Source organism: Vicugna pacos, chromosome 30, assembly GCF_048564905.1.
Source record: "Vicugna pacos chromosome 30, VicPac4, whole genome shotgun sequence".
NCBI classification, from domain to species: domain Eukaryota; kingdom Metazoa; phylum Chordata; class Mammalia; order Artiodactyla; family Camelidae; genus Vicugna; species Vicugna pacos.
Genome location: NC_133016.1, coordinates 13,449,857 through 13,468,454, shown reverse-complemented (window position 1 = coordinate 13,468,454; position 18,598 = coordinate 13,449,857). Strand labels below are relative to the sequence as shown.

The 18,598-nt window shown below is 44.6% G+C and overlaps 1 protein-coding gene across 1 annotated transcript in view; it reads right to left on the bottom strand.

Annotated features, from left to right (window-relative positions):
• Window positions 1–13,232, bottom strand: part of FECH (ferrochelatase) — a 29,737-nt gene extending 16,505 nt beyond the window's left edge. The window contains exons 1-4 of the mRNA XM_015240526.3: window positions 13,052–13,232; window positions 8,287–8,419; window positions 2,992–3,111; window positions 1,593–1,741 (exon numbers count right to left, since the gene is read on the bottom strand). Coding sequence (XP_015096012.3) covers window positions 1,593–1,741; window positions 2,992–3,111; window positions 8,287–8,419; window positions 13,052–13,097 — 448 coding nt within the window. The 5' untranslated portion in view covers window positions 13,098–13,232. The remainder of the gene's footprint in view (window positions 1–1,592; window positions 1,742–2,991; window positions 3,112–8,286; window positions 8,420–13,051) is intronic.
• Window positions 13,233–18,598: the final 5,366 nt, after the last annotated feature.

The window sequence follows — 18,598 nt, the reverse complement described above, 5'->3', positions numbered from 1 at the left end:
TTCTACAACAATTTTGAGTCTAAGTATGAAATGAATATTATTATTCCTTGGCCCCCACCAAAGCAGAGGATAATTAGCCCCCAGAATCTAGCTTCTTATGACTCGCTCCCTCTGTACTAAACAGCCATATGTTAAAATGATCAGATGTTTGACGGGACACTGGGGTAAATCCAGGTCATTCTATGGGACTCTTTCCAGACCAACAGGGAGGCGGAGGCCATTGCTGGCCTGTCTGGTCTGACAACCTGGCAGCCTCACCACAGAGAGAGGAGGAGGTGGGAAGGATGCATCTGCGTTCCTTTATCAGGGCTGATGACTACTAAGGCCCTTTGTGGTGATGGGTACCAGACTAAGACGTCCACAGGACAGATGGCACCTTTCCGCCTCCTTCTTCCATTGAACACAGCACAGCAACTGCAATCTGGTTCACACCAAGCCTTCTATCGTGATCAACTAGAGTCTGGTCTCTACTTGATAGAGAGGTCAGCCAAGTTTCCCTCACCCAACATTTTAGAAGATGCGCTGTGTCACATATGGCTGAACCATGTAAGAAATGCCCTCCAGCCACAAGTGAAGGCAGGAAGCAAACCTACTATTCAAAAGCGCAACTGAACAATTTTCCAAGTGAAATGATCTGCTCTAGCCCTTTGTCCCACGTGCGATGCAAACAGTGGATTCCGGAAGCAACTCGAGCTGACTCTCAATGAAACGCTTTCGGTCCTGCCCAGTGCGGCTGCTCTCCCCAAGGGTCCCCACAGTGTCACACTCCTGTCCTGATCCTGAACCCTAAACTGCATCTGCAATTAACACATTTCATGTGTCGTCAGATGCCCACTTTTTGTTTTAACAGTTCTTACACTGGCCTACAACAGACAGTGTCTTAAAATTAACCGGCAGAGGTCTCGTGTCTTCACATTGTATGAAAACAATGGTGTGAATCAATGGTGTCTTGAATGCAGTTAAATATGGCACTTAGAGCTCATGCATGTAGTTAGTGTTTCATTCGGCAGATTATAATTTGTGTTAGACATTCTCAGAGAACAGTTACCAGACGTGCTCAATCCTCTTTTTAGGGCCGTGCCCAACAAGACACTTAAATGCCTCACCCTGATGGTACGGCCAGGAGCTGAAAGCAGGTGCTGAGAGATGCTTAGAGCCTCGTGGCTGCTGTGACAGAGCTAATTCTACACTAAATGCTGATCTAATCAGCCATCCACACAGAAAGAAACAGCAATTGCAACAGATTTCTTCCTAGGACAATGATAATATGTACCTTTGTTCATGGCAGATAGCCTCTTCCTTATAATCCAGCTCAACTTAACACACACCTCCAACTTCCTTTTGAGACTAATGTTCCAAAACTTTAGCTTTTTTATTTGTAACATAAGGAAACAAGAGAAAAGGCTGTAAGATGGGGACAAAGGATAACGGTGTAAGAACTGAGCTCAGTGGCCGGGCATCATGCAGGAACCTCCCACACAGATCGAGAGCTGCTGGGACCCAGAACTGCACTGGGCACCCAACAGTGTTGTGAATTTCATAACTACTCTGAAACAAAAACCTAGCGAGATGTCCGCTGAGAAAGCCCATACCTGTGTGCGGGGAAAGCTCATCCAGCAGCTTCACCATGCCTTCTCCTTGCTTGGAAGTCCACATCTTGATGGGAGACCCACCTCCAATCCTGCGGTACTGCTCCTGAATTTTGGGGGTTCGGCGTTTGGCAATGATTGGTGCCAGCTTACTAAACCATTGAACATGGAAGTAAATGAATATTATTCCAGCTCAGAAACATTTTCTACTCAATTAAAAAAAAACAGTGAAATTTTAAGACGAGCCCAAAAAGATCAAGCCTTTAGAGAGAGAAAACCAGATAGGCTCTGTGGAGTGGCCACCTCCATCCCATGAAACCATGAAGACTCAGGACACCAAACACCCGTGAGCGGATCCTGGATGTGTGCTAGCTATTATCTTCACCCCTCTTGATCCTGCACTGATAGGAACTAGGACATATAAGACATTAGGACATGTACTGTCCTCTTAATTTAAGAAAATGCATATCCATCCTAAAATATACTTGCCCACGTGAGCAAAGATGTATGCATGAGAATGCTCACTGGAACACTGTAAACAATCCAAAGTCCATCAGTGGGGCACTGGTTAAATAAGTGAGGGACCACACAATGCAAGTCTATGGAGTCATGAGAAAAGAATGAGCCAGATCTGTACAATCTGTTATGGAATAATCTCCAAGACATGTTGTTAAATTAAAAAAAAAATGAAGTGCCAAATAATGTACATAAGTACATTCACATTTGGGTAAAAAAAAGGAGGAGGGTGGAAATAAACGTGTGTGTGTGTGTGTTATGTGTGTGTGTGTACACTCAGATGTGCATGGACCATTTCTGGATGTAGCAGTGCTTACCTCCAGGGTGGGTGAGAGGGAGTCTGGAGTCCAAGGGGAAAGGGCACTTGCTTTTTACTGTAAATACTTTAAAACTATTTACATTTTTTATCATCCGCATGCATACATTTTTCATTACAAAAGCCTATTTTAAAGAAAAAGCAGAGACGGAGGGAGGGAAGGGTGAAAGAAGAGATGGGTAACAAGGACCCATATTCACAGCACAGATGAATGGCACCCATCTCTTCCCTGAGTGTTAATCAGCTGTTAAGTGCCAAGTACAAATATTATCTTTAAAGATCTTTAAAGGCACTTCAGCTGCGTCCAGACCACTGAATTTCTTGACAACTGGGGGGAAAGGGCCGGAGGGGAAGCCTCACTGACTTGCTTTCTCTCTCCCCTGCACACCTGCTGCTCTCACATCCTTCTCATATCTAGAATAAAATCATAAGGTTGCTCTAGCACCACCAGATATGAACGAAAACTGTTTTTTTTTGGTTTCTGTTTTTAAACTACAGAACTGACATACATGGAAGGCAAAATGCACTGCACAGGTTCTGGAAAAGTACAGGTATTGATCTGAATCTTACTTTTGAATCGGAAGCGTCATGAGGTCTCGGTCCAAAAAGAGCCTCAGGAGAAAGTCGTGAACCTCCCCGACTGTCTCAGGGCCTCCCATGTTCAGCATTAATATTCCAGTTTTCGGCTTCCTACACAAAATGAAGTGCAATGGTTGATTTGTAACACTTTTCATTTTCCTCTTGGGTAAAATTTTGGTTTGCCTAGCAAACTCTCATCTCATCTGTGTGACACAAAAGTAAAAACCTATAGATCTTTTCACTGCCATCACATGGCTACCTACCTGGGTACACACGGGCCTCCATCTCTGCACCTCCATCCCAGGTGCCAGCTCAGGCTCTGATCTTCACCTTCTAACTCCATCCCAGGCACTGGACTTCACTGGGTGCAAATGTTTCTCTATGAAACTCTCAGCCCTGAACAAGATCTCATTCTTTAGGGACTGAGAGTCAAGGTATAAACCTAAAACTGGAACTAAAGTACCTGTTCACGTGACTGCCTCATGACGGCACAGGTTGCCCGATCACGCCAAACTTGAGTTTTCTCGTCTGTAGAGCAGAGAGTCCAACAACTACCCCAAAAAGCTTATTACGAGAATTAAGCGGACAATGTACGTACCCTAGGTGCCAGCTTATGCTAAATGAGTAAATTCTATTCTACACAGAGAAGCCTTGGGTTTCCCTATCATTTTAAACCCCCACAGTAAAATACCAGCCCATTGCTCACCCTCTTATTCTTCTCCCTTCCCTTTAGTTAATGATTCAATTATTACTGACGTAAATGACTTCTTGCTCCTCTGCTTCCTCCTCCCGAGCAGGCCTTTATTCGTTTTCAGTGTCTCCTGCTGAGATAAACTACATTTCCCCCTCTGCATTCACCTTCCCATCACTTACCTAGACCCATCGCTTGGCTAATTCCTGCAAGAAATTGCCCTACATTATTCAAATTAGACCCAGGCTAAAGAATCACAGGTTGAATGAGCAAGAAGAAAAAGAAAGTCAAGCAGGTTCTGGGAAACTTCAGAAGAAAAGGATTACGCAAAAACATAACCTTCCAAAATCCCTGGAGCCTGCGCGGTGGCGGGAAGTGAGCCAAGCCAGGACAAGTTCTCTGTTGGGGCCAAGTTGGAACCACTAGGTCAAAGCCTGAAATGGGACCCTGGGGAACTGGGGGCCTGCAGATTCCCAAGTGGGTGGTCACGGGGGAGCAGAGAAAGAGGTGGGGAAAGCAATGGACAAGGAGTGTCTTCCATTCATTCTTTTTTTTTAAACACTTGTAAACATTTAGATGTAAGTTACACATCATAAAATTTGCCATTTTAAACTGTACGGATCAGTGGTTTTTCATACGCACAAGGTCAGGAAACCATTACCACTGTCTAATTCCTAAACATGTTCATCACCCCAAAAAAGCCCTCGTATCCATTAGAGCCATTCCCCGTTCTCCCTCCCCCTTACCCCTGGCAACCTCTAGTCTACTTTCTGGGCCTGTGATTTGCCTATTCATACATGATATGTGGCCTTCCGTCTCTGGTTTCTTTCAGTTAGCATAAGGTTTGCAAGGTTCATCCATGTTGTAGCATGAATCAGTACTTCCTTCCTTTCAATGGCTAAATAATATTCCATCAGATGGATACACTCTCCATTCACTGTTGATAAAGCAACTGAGAAACAGCCTGAGGTTCATTTAAAACACCATTATCATAAATGCCTCAGGGTCTACTTCCTATTTATTCTTTGATGGAGGAACTGGGGATCAAACCCAGGACCTTGTGCACGCTAAGCACACACTCCACCACTGAGCTATATCCTCCTCCCCTGGGGGTTTTCTTTCTAGATTTACTTTCCAGATCTCCCACATCAAGACCACCTCTAGCTAATGCAGTGATCAAAGCAATCCTGCTGAGATGGCTCTAGTTTGGAAGACTCTTCTTAAAAGTGTTCTAAAGCTCATGATAGCCTGATGAAATCTGAATTGCAATTTTCAACAAGCACTAATGATATTTGGTAATGATGTTGGGCAGCAGAGTGTGTAAGTGGAAGCCGTTTTCTTGATCAGACACACTGTGGGCAGATGAGGTAGAAATCTGACTTCTCAGCCTAACTTTCCAAAATAAGAACCAATTTCCGGGGAAAGAGAAGTGCTGCATTACAAGGGAGTCAGGACTTTCTGGTTTAGACCCCATTAAAGATTAACCAAGTCACTTTTCACATCACCGTCTCAGCCTTGGACTTCCCGACCTCAGCACTGCTGACATCTGGGGCTGGACAATCCTTTGTGCAGGAGGTTTGGGGGTCACCCTGGCCTCTACTCACTACATGGCAATAGCACACACCCTACTCCAGCTACGACAACCAAAAATGTCTCCAGACATTGCCAAATATGTCCCAGGGAACAAAAATGCCTCCCCACCCTCGGTTTAGAGGCACTGTGTTTGAGGAAAGGGGTTTAATCTCCTTTTTATTAAACGAAGCAACTACTTTGAAGTTATTGTTCCATATCTTTTCCACCTCCTTTGACCAGAAGTTCTATCAATGAGTTAACAAACTGGTGTTGTTTTCTTTTTCTGATGCCTGAAAATTCCTGATTCATTATATTGTGAAACTGTAATAGTCCCTTAGTCTTTTCACTTAGACCACTGGTGTTCTCCTGGGATTCTGTCTTTTGCCCTCAAAAGCTGTGACTCACAATAAATTAAGTACATTTTTCCATGGATTGCTGCCAGTTAACAGATTGCTGGTTAGGAAACCCCACGCTAAGAGACTTACCTAAGCCACAGAGGGCATCAATGTGCAAACGGGATTTAGAACTGTTTTCCATCTATAACACCTGAGCTCAGAACAAGAGTGGCTTTAAATGGGACGCTACTCTGCCCTGCAAACCTATGTTTTGCAAACCATGTTGATCTTATACATGAAAGACTCACATGATTTGAAAATACCTAAATACACGTGCATTTAATACAAGACTGTGTTGTGCATGACAAACAGCGCATTAGTAAGCCCTTGTCAGATACCCCTCTATTCCCAAATGTGAAGTGCAAAGCTTTAGTCAAGGGTCGCTGTCTCTTCTCCCCTCCAGACAGAGCACATCTGAGACCAAGGTCTGAATGGTCAAGCTCCCTTTGTTTGAATGTAAAAGTGTATCACAGCAACCATATTGAAAACTTCTCATTTGAAAAGGTTGTAACATTTTGCCATTTATATTCTTGGACTCTCAAAGTATGAGATTTTTCCTTTGAACTATTAGTTGGACATAACTGAAACTTAAGCTCATCAATTAACAAAGGAACAGAATAATTCTATTCTACTATAGACTATCAGCATCAAGATAAAAAAGAAATTCCAGCTCTTCATTTAAACCTCCAGGATGTAACTGGTAGGAGGATTGAAGATGCCTCTGGGAAACTCCAGCTCATGGACCAGATTTGTACACACACCGCCTGTTTTTGTAAATAAAGTTTTAATGGAAGGCAGTTCCACTCATTTGTTTACATATTATCTTTGGCTGCTCTCACATTACGACAGGAGAGATGAGTAACAGCAAAAGACACCAAATGGCCCATGAAGCCTGAAAAATGTACCATCTAGCCCTTTGCAGATAAATCTGTAGTGTAATGTTTCTCGTCTAGTCCAGCCTGAACGCTATGCAGGAACACGCCTTCATGATGTCTGGCAACAGAATGACTCAGAAAGACACCACTTCATGGTCCCTAATATTTAAAAACTGGAAATAACCTACACACCACATAACATGAGACTGAATAAATAAATTATGATTTAATAAAATACTCAGGCTATTAAAATAATGTAGACTGTTCATATTTATGTGGTAGACACATTATTAAATAAAAAGTTATAAAAATAATACATGCAGTATTGTCACATTTTGAGTAAACACATACCGAGTAAATACTAACAGATCCAGACAGAGAGAGAAAATAGTGGGTGGTGAGATTATCAGTGATTTTTTTTTCCCCTGTCAGTATTTTCTAAATGGAATCTATTTCTTTTGTATAAATATGATATAAAGTTACTGACTAGAATTTGGGGATTTTTTTAGATTTTTATTCAATTTTAATAACTTAATATTAAGGCTATTTATGTGAATGACTTTTGCCACTAAGATAACATAGTATTGAAGTAATTTTTTTCTTTCCAGGGTTCCACATCCAGTCAGTTCTTCAGGTTATATCAAATACTTACCCCAAACCCTAAATATTTAAAGCACTTTGTGCTCTGGCTGAGGTGAGAAAAGAGGGGCAGTGGGGGGGATGGAGGAATGGTGTCTTGCTGGACATGCCCCCAGGCCTGTCTTCCTCCCCACGTGTGATCTTTTAGGAGGCTTGAGAGCTGAAAGGAGATGATTTGAAACCCCAACCTCGTGTCCTAGCCTCAACAAGCCTCAGTTTACTAAGTGCTCAAATATATACCCAGGATCACATAATGAAAAGCAACGAACACAGAATAAGACTATTTTATTTTCATAGCTGTGTAACTCCTCCAGAACATCTGGTCTACCAGCAAGGTCAAGGTGTTAATTGTTCACAGCTACTTGCATCCTTTCCCTCTGCTTAGTGTTGCAGTGCGCTACTCCTACCCATGTACTCATCTAAATCAGTGTCCTTTGTAGTCTTCTGTAGCCTCTGTACCAGAAGAAAACTTGAGAACAGCTGTGGCTTCTCTTACTGCAGAGGACATGCAGCAGCAAGGCCACGCCTGCTGACGGCCACCACAAATAGCAGGGGTGAAGCTGGAAATGTACTTTGTTTCTTTAATAAACTATAAATCATATGATGTCATTTACAATTATCTTCACTGGATTAACAGTTTACTACAGAAATTCTTGGTAGGTTAGTTATTCTTTTTCCTATACAGGGCATACATTTCATAAGTATAATTACGTTAAGTTTCATAAACACATTTCTGGCATACATATAATTTGTGTTACATGACATATTCCAGAACTAAATCCCTACATGATTTGCAGACTGTTTGTACTCAACTCTGTGTCCTTTAACAAAAGCCCTGTGGGGTTTTAATTTGCCAATCAGATCTCAATAAAACTGGGGGAAAATTGTTAAATAAAACATTTTTAAATCTGTCAAAATTAAAAAAAAAAAAGATAAAGCCTTAATGGGAGGTGAAATCTGTAGTTTACCAGTCACTGAAGGAAAGCCAAGAAAATAACATACCACTCCTTACATACTGGGTTTTCCCAGCACCTTTCCTCCTAGGTAGCTTGTATCCACTGGGATTTGCATCAAGAAAGAGAAATCCGCATTAGTACTGAAATGAGACTCATACCTGTTTCCCGGTTGAACTTGAGCCTTGGGGCTTCTGGCATGCTGGGCTGTTTCTGTGGCTGTGGCGGCGGCGGCTGTGGCTGCACCCGACTGACACCTCCATGGCTGACAAGCCCTTGGGCCAGCACACACCACTGTGACAAAATTAAAGTGGTAGCATGAAATCTAGCCAGAAAGTAATTTCTTTTGAAGAGGTCCTCAGAGCATAATTCCTGGATTTAAAATTTAAAGAGATGCTATAGCAGAGGTGATTTTCCCAGCACTTCTCTGCAGGTGGCTGAAGGCTCTGAAGACCTCTCCAAGGGGATGGGGTAGCATCCCCTAGGCTGGCTTAGCAGGACCTGCCGGGAGCCTTTTTAGCAGCCACAAACACCTCCTCTCCCTGCCTCGGCTGCCTTTGTTGAGATGACCCCTCATGAGAACCACTGTACGTTATGACAGTTATTGGCGGGCAGCATGCTGTCCATATGGAAGGTGAGGAGCTTGCAGAAAGGGTTAAGGGCTGCCGATTTAAGGAGTGGAAACTGGGTCAGTTTTCCAACACTGGCACTCACATCAGCCTACAGGACTTCTCCAATCAGGCTCCAGTGCCAAGAACCCTAGTCTTGCCTCTGGACCCTGACAAGGGCGGGGGGGCCTCGGCTTTACACGGCCAATTCTGGCCCGTCTCCTGCAGCACCCCTCCCTACGGGGTGTGCAGTCTACACAGCCAAGGATTCGTGGACCCGCAGAGCCCAGACCACACTGACAGGCTTCTAGTACCCAGGACCCTAGAATTCCCTGCCCCCAAAGCCCCACATCCACTTCCAAGGTCTGTACTGGCCCCTTTCCTGGGTCCACCCTCCTGAGAGTGGGCTGCACCACCAGTATGAGCAATTCTTGACCTGGCTGTTCACAGGGCCAAGAACGGAGCTTGAACAGACACGCTGGAGTATACACAAGACTCCCCGCAAGGCAGGGTGGAGCCGGCGGTGGGAAGAGAAGCAGGGAAACCTGCAGACCTGGGCACCTCTCTGAGGGCCGCATCTTTTCTGCAGGACGCCTGAAGAGTTCAAAAGTAAACCCCTCCAGGCCATCAGGAGGCTCTATGTGTCAGCGGAGGAGAACAGAACACATTTCACAGTTTGTTAGCCTGTTACATGTGGCTGTCCTTTTGTACCCTTGACCCGGGCCCTCCAAGACTTAGTTGTGGGCCCAGAGAGCCTATCTGAATTGAGGGGTCGATGGGCCACAACCAGTTGTAGCATGAAGAATATTCATCCCTAAACAAACCCAGAGTGAAATTAAACTGAAGCCGTATGGTAGGTACTGAAGATGGCATGTGGGACAGCGGTTACCACCGTGCCCCACGGTACATGCATGACCCTTCTCCCCATTCACCGACCAGCAGGTCCGAAACCAGCTTGAGATCAGTCCCCTTCTCCCCTTCTCCTCCGTACGAGTCAAAGGTGTTCTGATAAGGAATTTGGGCTATCAGCAGATCTGACCCAGAATCCAGTTTTGCCGCCTACTAGTAATATGACAGGAGCTGCATTATAATCTTTCTGAGCCTTAGTTTCCCCAGCTATAAAGTGATGAAACCTTGCTATCTGCATCCTTGTAAAGATTACAGCAGGTAAGATTAGTGAAGCACTCTGCACAGGGCCTGCCATGTTTAGCTCTGGTGGTGTCTAGAGCCTAGGACTACACCTGCTCTGATTTTATTTTATCACCTAGCATGTCTATAAAATATAGGAGAATGATAGTTCCAGGCCATTTAGATTTCCAGCTATCCATAGTGCAAGCATTCCCAACAGAGCCAATTATGTGAGTTTATTGAAGCTGAATCATCCTTATTAACCCATAGTAGTAGAAGTGCAGAGATTGACATAAAGAAGTTCAGTTCCACTCAAATGAAGTCTCAAACCAACTCACATCTCCTTGTTTTAGACAAGTTCAATTCTGAACTGCATGGTGAGATTTAACCAGGTTCTCAATCATGCTGCAATGTCTGCAATTCCCTATATGAATGAGATTATATCAGATTCCATGAGGTATCAGAATATAACTTTGGCATTACATGATTTGACTGTTGGTAATGTAATAAGATTTCCTCCTGCAATCCTTAAAAGGGGTGGGGAATAAGAATGAGACTAGAGTCTCCAACTAGTATGTTAGTATTTCCTAGTACAATTTGGAAATTAGTAGCTATTTGAGGGGCCCAACTATTGCCATGCCCTCTACTTACAAAATTCTCTTCTCTGAGATTAAATAAATTCTCAAAGGAGGGTGATGCTGCTAATGATGGATCCTCTGGGCTCAGGACACAGGGTTAATACACCCACCTTTCAAGGACTTCTCTAAAACACCCCTCTCCCCTAATGATCAGAAGATTCTAGAGAAACAGAGAGTCTCCTACCAAATGATTAGCATTAATCTAGCTAAAGAAGTTTAAAGTAATTATTCAGAAAACCAACTGAGACTCCTGAATATACTCAGCTTACAGATAAAGAGAAATTCGAAGGCACAGGCAGCATCATGTGGTATAGAGTGTGTGTTCTGGAGCTGGGGAGGTTTGAGCAGAAATTCTAGATAGGACCAAACAGTGTGACAGCACTTGGGCAACTCACTGAGCTACTCCAAGTCACATGTTTCTCATCTGTAAAACAGTGATAAGGCCAAACTTGTAGGGCTGTTGTAAAGATTAGGAAAATGTTTTAAAATCTATGTCCAGCCCCAAGAACAGTGCCTGGCACGATGGATGTGGTTAAACAAGAAGAAAACACAATAATAAGGACTTACCCACTTATGAACTAAGACCAACCAATTCTAACCCTACTCTTGACATGGACAACTGGTCTACCTTTAGAAGGCCAATAAACAATAAAAGCCCATAAAATTAACGGTTAGGCAGAAGAAAAGAAGATGTGAGAAAACAAAACTTCATTAATTCCTGGACAAACCCAATAGGTCAATTATTCAAAAGTATATCAGTGACTTAAGAAGTTCGTGGGTATTAACTGGTTCTCCGAAACCAAATTATTTAATAGCTTGGATGCTGGGGGGGGGGGGTTGGTACAGGGGAGGGTAGAAAACAGGGTACACAAGTACACTTTCTATCACATAGGAGATGAAGATTATTTCAAAACTTACTTACAAAAATACATACCATTAAAAAAATTAACAGAAATAAAGTTCTTATTGTGACTATTAAAAAACATGTGGGGAGGGGAGGCTTTAAGAAAAGAGTTGTTATTTTCTGGTATGGAGCCAAAATGTTTAAACACTGATACTCTTTTATTATCCTAGATTTGTTTCTTCTAATTACAAAAGACAGATATGCCTAACATAGAAAATCTGGAAAGAAAAAAGCACAAAGAAACAATAATTCAGTATTCTACCCACTTTCTAAAAAAAAACCAAAACAGTGTAAACCTTGCGTTTTTACTTTCACTTTGAGAATTCATTTTGAGAAGTAATATTCAATTCTTTCTAATCCAGATGTTAATCTCTTCATATAAAACAAGATAAAGTATTATAACTACATCTTAAAATCAGAGTCTGTACTTCATGAACTTCATATCTACTTCTGCTATAGTTTCTGAATCCTTCCACTGGACAACAAATCATTTAAAGTTTCTCGTATTGTTCTAGGACCTCAAATCTAGAGACTGTGAGACATTCTTTGCCACAGGAAGGGTCGATAAAGACTACTTTGATATCTCTTTCAGCTCCATTACTGGCACTGTGCTGCCTTTCCTTAAAAGATAATGTCTTTTTTCCCCTACTGCCCTAAGCCACCTGATCCTTATCATTTTTCTAACAAACTCAGCTGTAATAAGATAGGGAGGTTCAGAGTGGATTCTCTCCACTCCTTCTCAGTAGGTGCCAGACTGGGAACTTCTTGGAAATATAAGTCAGGTCTGTGTCCAGTCACCATTCAAATGCACTAATTAAACATCTTAGTAGATGGCATCCTTTTACATAATAACAATAGAACATTCTGAGGGTATCTATGTATTTACTGTGTGCCAGACACTGTGCTACAGGTTTTACCTGTATCCAGCTAATCATAGCAGATCTCTGAGGCACTACCTTCTCCTTTTATGTTTAGCAAAGTACAAGCTAGGTTGAGTGCCTCGCTCAGGGGGTCATGGGAATGCTGCAGAGCTAGTGTTTCAGCCAGTTATGTCTGAACCAGAGACGGGTCAGCTCATCCTATGTTCACAACCTGCGTTCATGTCTGTATGAGAAACGTGTAGTATTGTCAATGGGTCTTATTTATTCTCCAAATATCTCTGCAGCAGTGGGCACAGTGTGACCGCCACCACGAGGGAGGGAACCCCAGGGAAGATGCCCACTGTGATGACGATCAAAAGGTTGCCTTCGTTACTGTCCTCTCTGTGGCAGGCCCTTAACACACTCTGCCTCCTGTAATCCTCAGAACTCTGTGACCATCATTATTCTTAACTTACAGATAAGAACTAAGGCGCTAAGAAATTCAGCCACTGCTCATGGCCACCCAGCTGACCGATGGGACTCCGGGACCCCTTCCCGCTTTCTCCCAGGGTTCTCAGGGGACCCACGGACCCCCTCTCGCCCCTTCCAGGGGAGGGCCCCTTTCCGGATCCCCTCTCCGCCCCTCGCCCAGTCGCCGACAGCTTCCCGCGCAGCCCGCCGCCGCTCCTGGAAGTTCCCAGGCCCGGAGGCCCCAGCGGCCAGCTGCCCGCTGTCCCCGCCGTCACTGGGACCCCGGCCTGGGCGGCGGCCGCGACAGCCTCACTTACGCCGATCTCGGAGCAGGACGCTCGCAGATCTCAGGGCCGCAGCCATGTTTGTGCTGACTAAAAGCAGTCCCGGGGCAGCCTCGGCCCGGGACGTGGGTTCCTCCCGCGACGGCACACCCCGAAGCGGGCCCGGCCAACGCTGAGCCTCAGAGCTCAGCGCCCGGCACCCCGGCCGCCTTATCACGTGCGGCCCCTCCCTGCGCCCAGGCGGCGCACCCGCTCATTCGCTGCCTGGCCGGGGCGGGGACCCTGGGGCGGGGCCAGGCGGAGACACGCCCCCCCGTGTGGAGCGCTCCGGGCCGCAGGGCAGTCCCCGAGAAAAGAAAGGGCCCCGAGCTATGCTAATGGCACCTTTCCCTCAACCACCTAAAATTCGTGCGGTGGAGTCCAGCTTGACCCCGGGTCGCCCTGAACGAATGTCCTGGTTGTCTGGGCTCACCTGACCAACGCAGGAACTAAAGCCACAACTCAGCAATTTCTCGGTAAGACTGTTTTGGCTTCAATTCTCCAGTTTTGCTGCCTAGTTACAGCACAACTGTGCCGACCCTATTTTGTTTTGCTTTGTTTTCAGAATAGGAAAAGAAATTATTTTGTATCAGACACTCATGACATAATTATTCAGTTCCTCTGTAGTATCTCTATGCAGCAAACTTTGACGGCTGGGACGTGAAAGCAAACACGCTGCTAACATGAGAGCAGGACGAAAAGTGAAGGCCAGTCTGGAAAATGCCTTTCTTGGAGGGCTGATTCCATAAGGTTCGTCGGTATCGTGTCTGCGCACCTTCGCAAGGTAACGGCCTGGTCCCTTCCTGCCCACGGAACAGGTGCCCTGCTAGCTTCTGGCGATTGTGACATTCCCCGACGTCCACCCACCCACCAGGCGCATATGTTCAGTGGGTCACCGAGTACAAGACCAACCTGTGGAATAGAAAGATGTCAGGCATCATTCATTCATTGAACAAGTATTGAGCGCCTACTGTGTGCACTGGAAAAACAGCAGTGAACAGAGCAGATAAAGGGCTTCCATGGGGATTAGGGGAGAGACAGAAAGTAATCACAATATATAGTATTTAAGGTGATGATGACCAAATGCAGCCATTTAACAGAGATGGGGGAGAGGAGGCTAACTTGCAACTTGAAATAGATGGGTCAGAGAAATCTTCACGGACATTTAAGCAAAGACCTGATGAACTAAGGGGGCAAACCATGTGAAACATTCCAGGAAAATGGCATCTAGGTTGAGCTGAAAACCAGTTTTCTGCAGCTAAAAATGCTCCTGATTGAATTAGTTTATATATTATTAAAGTCAGTCCTCCTTGTGGTTATAAGCTCAGTTTTAAAATGTCAATTAAATGGATTGCCTTTCATACTATCCACATGATCTTCAAATCAAGCAGATGTTCCCTGAGAAATGGACAGTGAAACTTGCTCTTAGTATCAAACCACTTTCCTGTACCTTTTGCTAACTCTCTAGTCCCAGAATGAAAATTACAGTAGTTTAATTTGCCCTTGAAAGAGATGATCCTTAGAATGTACTCCTCTGCCTAAAGCCTAAACCCACTGCTTTTAAATAAACAACACAGGAAGACTCTACATTTTGAAATGCTGTGTTGGAAAATGTGTGGACAAGGCCAGAGAACTAGAAAAGGCCATGGGATTTAAATGGCTGAGCTATGTGGGCTCTTCTTGGCCACCTCTGGGAGGCCCTGGATAAGTCATTCCTCCATGCAGGGTGCTGTGCCCCTCCTGCTAAGGGGAGATAGCAGGGGGCTCCTGGCCCCTCCCTGGGAAATGCTGATGATTAGTGACAAGGCATAAAGATGCCAAATCTCACAGGATCAGCACTGGGACGGGTTAAAGTTGTATCTGACCAGAAAAAAGAAAGGAGCTAGCAAAACATGCTTTATTAAGTATATTGACATAATAACATTAAAAAAAAGTAATTAGCACCATTACATACATTTTCCTCACATCTTGTATTTTCATTTTTATTGACTTTTAAAAAACTCATTCAAAATTATACTCATGTATAAACCCTCCTAATGCACATATTAAGACTCACAGACTACAAACTGAAACTGAACTTCATTATTTTTCCCTGAAGAGAATTTCATGACATTTGTTGTTTCTAATCTATGGCTTATTTCTTACAAATATCAAATACAACAGCTTTTCAATGAGTACATTTTTATGTTCTTTTCAAGTGGAAGCAGATAAAATGTGTTTTATACGAGTCCTTTTCAAAACTGATTGGAAAACATACCCTTTAAACCAGAAATTGGGAATTCTAAAGATGGGTTCACTAAGAAATCCAAAAAAGCCTTTGAAAGTCTAAAGAAATTTATAAAACTACATGAGATTAATTGCTATGTATATGTATATACACATGCATGTATACGTAAATACATATTTTTTCTGGCTTACATATTGTAACAAAATTATTACCACTTCCCTTAGCAAACAGAAGGCCCAGTCACTGGGCCAACTCAGGTAAGCGGCGTCCGCACCGCATGGCAGAGGGTTTGTCTGAGTCCCGGTGACTTAATTAGTGAAGAAAGTATTCTCTTGTCACAGACAACACTCAGGGTTCATCTTGTGGTCCTAAATAAAATGCATTTGCTGGTTTCAGTTCAATGCTTTAGGGAAAAGGCCGGGGGGAGGGGGTGGGGAATCCCCTAATTCATTATTTGCCATAATTGGCACCTCTGAGCCACACAAACTAAATTTACATTTCTCAATTCCATCTCCTTACTCAGAAAAACAGCAGGGCAGGGTAAGTGGTGTTCAGTGCAAGAGAAACAGTGGCTTCGTGAGGCAGACCAGTGGAGAGCTATAGAGACGACTCAGAGACATCTGCTCAGTTGTCCCCACAATTGTTTCACGGCAAGCAGGCCACGAATCCAGGCCAATGCGATGTGCATTGTGACTGCCCCCTCTTAACCACGCAGAGCCTTAAGCCCACCAGCGTTGATGGGCTTATTGTTCCATCTACACATATTTACTGAGAATCTATTACGAGCAGAGCATTAAAGCAGGCAATGTGAAAGATAAGCGTAAAAAGTGAACTGTACCCTCAAGTAGCTCATTCATTTATAACAGATATGAACCGTGAGCCTACCTATGCCAGGCAGGCACTGTTTGTTACAGCAATGGATTGGATGGTCTCTGTTTTCACAGAACTTATACTCTAGAAGGCAAGGCAAACAGTAAACAAGCAACACAACGTAAGGTCCAGTTCCATACCTAGGAACCATGAGGGAAAACAAGAGAGGCAAAGGAATGGAGAGAGGCAGGAACTGTCAGTTTCGGTGGTGTGGCTGGACATGACCTCTCAACAGAGGTAGCGATCAAGCAGGGGCCGGTGGGGAGTGGGGGAGGCTCTCTGTGGAAGGGCTTTGCAAGCAGAGGGATCAGCGAGTGCTGGAACACATCTGAGACTTGTGTTGTTTCCTGGGACTGCTGGCACAGAGTACCACAAACCAGGTGGCTTCAAACAACAGACATGTATTGTCTTCCAGCTCTGAGGCTAGAAGTCCAAGCCAGGGTGTCAACAGGGCCAACCTCCCTCTGAAATCTGTCGGGGAAAATCCTTTCCTGTCTCTTCCTAGCTTCTGAGAATGGCCAGCAACTCTTGGCTTTCCTTAATCGCTCTGATCTCTGCCTCTGGTCATGTGGACTTCTCCCTGCATGTCTCTTTTCATTAACCGTCTCCCTCCACCCTCCACCTCCCTGCAAAAGACAACAGTCCTTTTGGATTAAGGGCTCACCCTGCTGACCTCATCTTAACCTGGTTACATCTGCAGAGACCCTATTGTTAAATAAGGTCACATTTACAAGCACCAGAGAAGAAGGTTTCAACATATCATTTTGTAGGGGGACACAGTCTACCCCATAATAAGGCCTTGAGGAATAGTAAAGAAACCGCATGTCTTGAGCAGAGTGTGTGGGGAGGAGCAGGAAGGAGTTTCGGCTGATTCATAAAAGATTTTGTAAGATGATGAAAGACTTTGTCTTATTGTGATCTCCCTCCAACAGTGATCCATGCTTATGTTTCAAAAGGTGAATTTTGCCTGCGGTGTAGAGAGAAAACTTGAGCTCTTACGCCAGGATTAAAACACGCACCACATGACTAAATACATTCATTTTCTCCTAAGGGTTCTGTCTTTGTTTAAGAGAATATTGGATAAGAGTGTTTTTTTCCCAGAGAGGCCTCTGCCCTGGGATCATGGAAGGGTCCCTCCAGAGCCTTCTGATCTGCCTCTGCTGGGATCCCAGGGTCCTACCCGTCTTAGATGGAGTTTGTGTTCATTTCTTGGGTTGGTGGTCCTACTCCTGGTAGGTGCATTCAGACCAGGGAAGTTGACTTTTTCCGGCAAGAGCCCTGGGCAGATGGCAGGCTTCCTTATCCTTCTGTGGGCTACAGGGCTGGTTTTCTAGATTTCAAGAAGGGCCAGCCCCCCAAGGCCCTGCTTCATGTAGGGAGGGGTCTGCCCATTGGTCCACTTTGCTGTCTGGGCATGGGGTGGGCCTTCTAGGAGCTGGGTACATGATGTGTTCACTCTGAAAATTCATGGTATTGCAGAAAGGTATTCCCCTTTCTGTACGAAGGGTATATTTTAATACAACTTAACCCCCCCCACCCCCACCCCAGTGCCTTTATCTGGGTTCAATCCCCTCTCTAACTCCTATCCCCAACCTAAGAGCTCTGGCTTGGAGACCCTCTCTACTCCTCCTCCCCAATTCTGACGCCTAGAGGTGTTCCTTTCACCCAGCTGAGAGGAGGGTGTGTGTGTGGAACTATATTTATCCAGTAAAGTTACCTGCTTAGAGGGAGGAAGAGATGAGCAGAAGCTTCTGATAAAAGTGAATGCTGACTTCACTGAGAGGACACAGGAATGCTGTTTCATCAAGGTGGCATTAGAATTTACCAAAAAAGTAGGCTTGGGGGGACAGTATGGAGGCAGAAGAGCACACAGTAACTAAGAGCAAGGTGTTCACTTGGCCACCGCACAGGGTACGGGAGGGACTCAGACAACAGTGGGGCCAGAAGGCTGAGGACCAGGCCTGAATGTGCTGAGGACTTAGACCTTTGCTGGTAGGTGAACAGGAGTCATGGATAGTCATGGAGAAGAGTGGCCTGCTTGCATCAGTGATCTGAGAGAAATAATTGAACAAGCAGAGTCCAGGTTATAGTATATAAGAGAGGAGAGGCAGGGAGAGAAGATATGAGACAGTGGCCATAGTTCACTAGAGAGGTGTTGAGGGGTGTGACCATGGGAAGTGAAGAGAGGACAGCAATGGGCAGATCATGGTGCACTGGAGATCCGAGGGAGGCCAGAATCCAGTACCTGAAGGTCTTCAGCCATCGCGAGGCTAAAAGAAAAGAGAATCACATTAGTCAGAAGGACGCCTGGTGGGAGACAAAGATGAGACCACCTTTTTATCGTTGTTTTCATATTGTCTTGTTTGGTTTTGCCTGAATGTGTTTCAGATACAGCTATCCGACAGGAAGTGGTAGTGGTCATCTACGTAGATGTAAGGATTGAA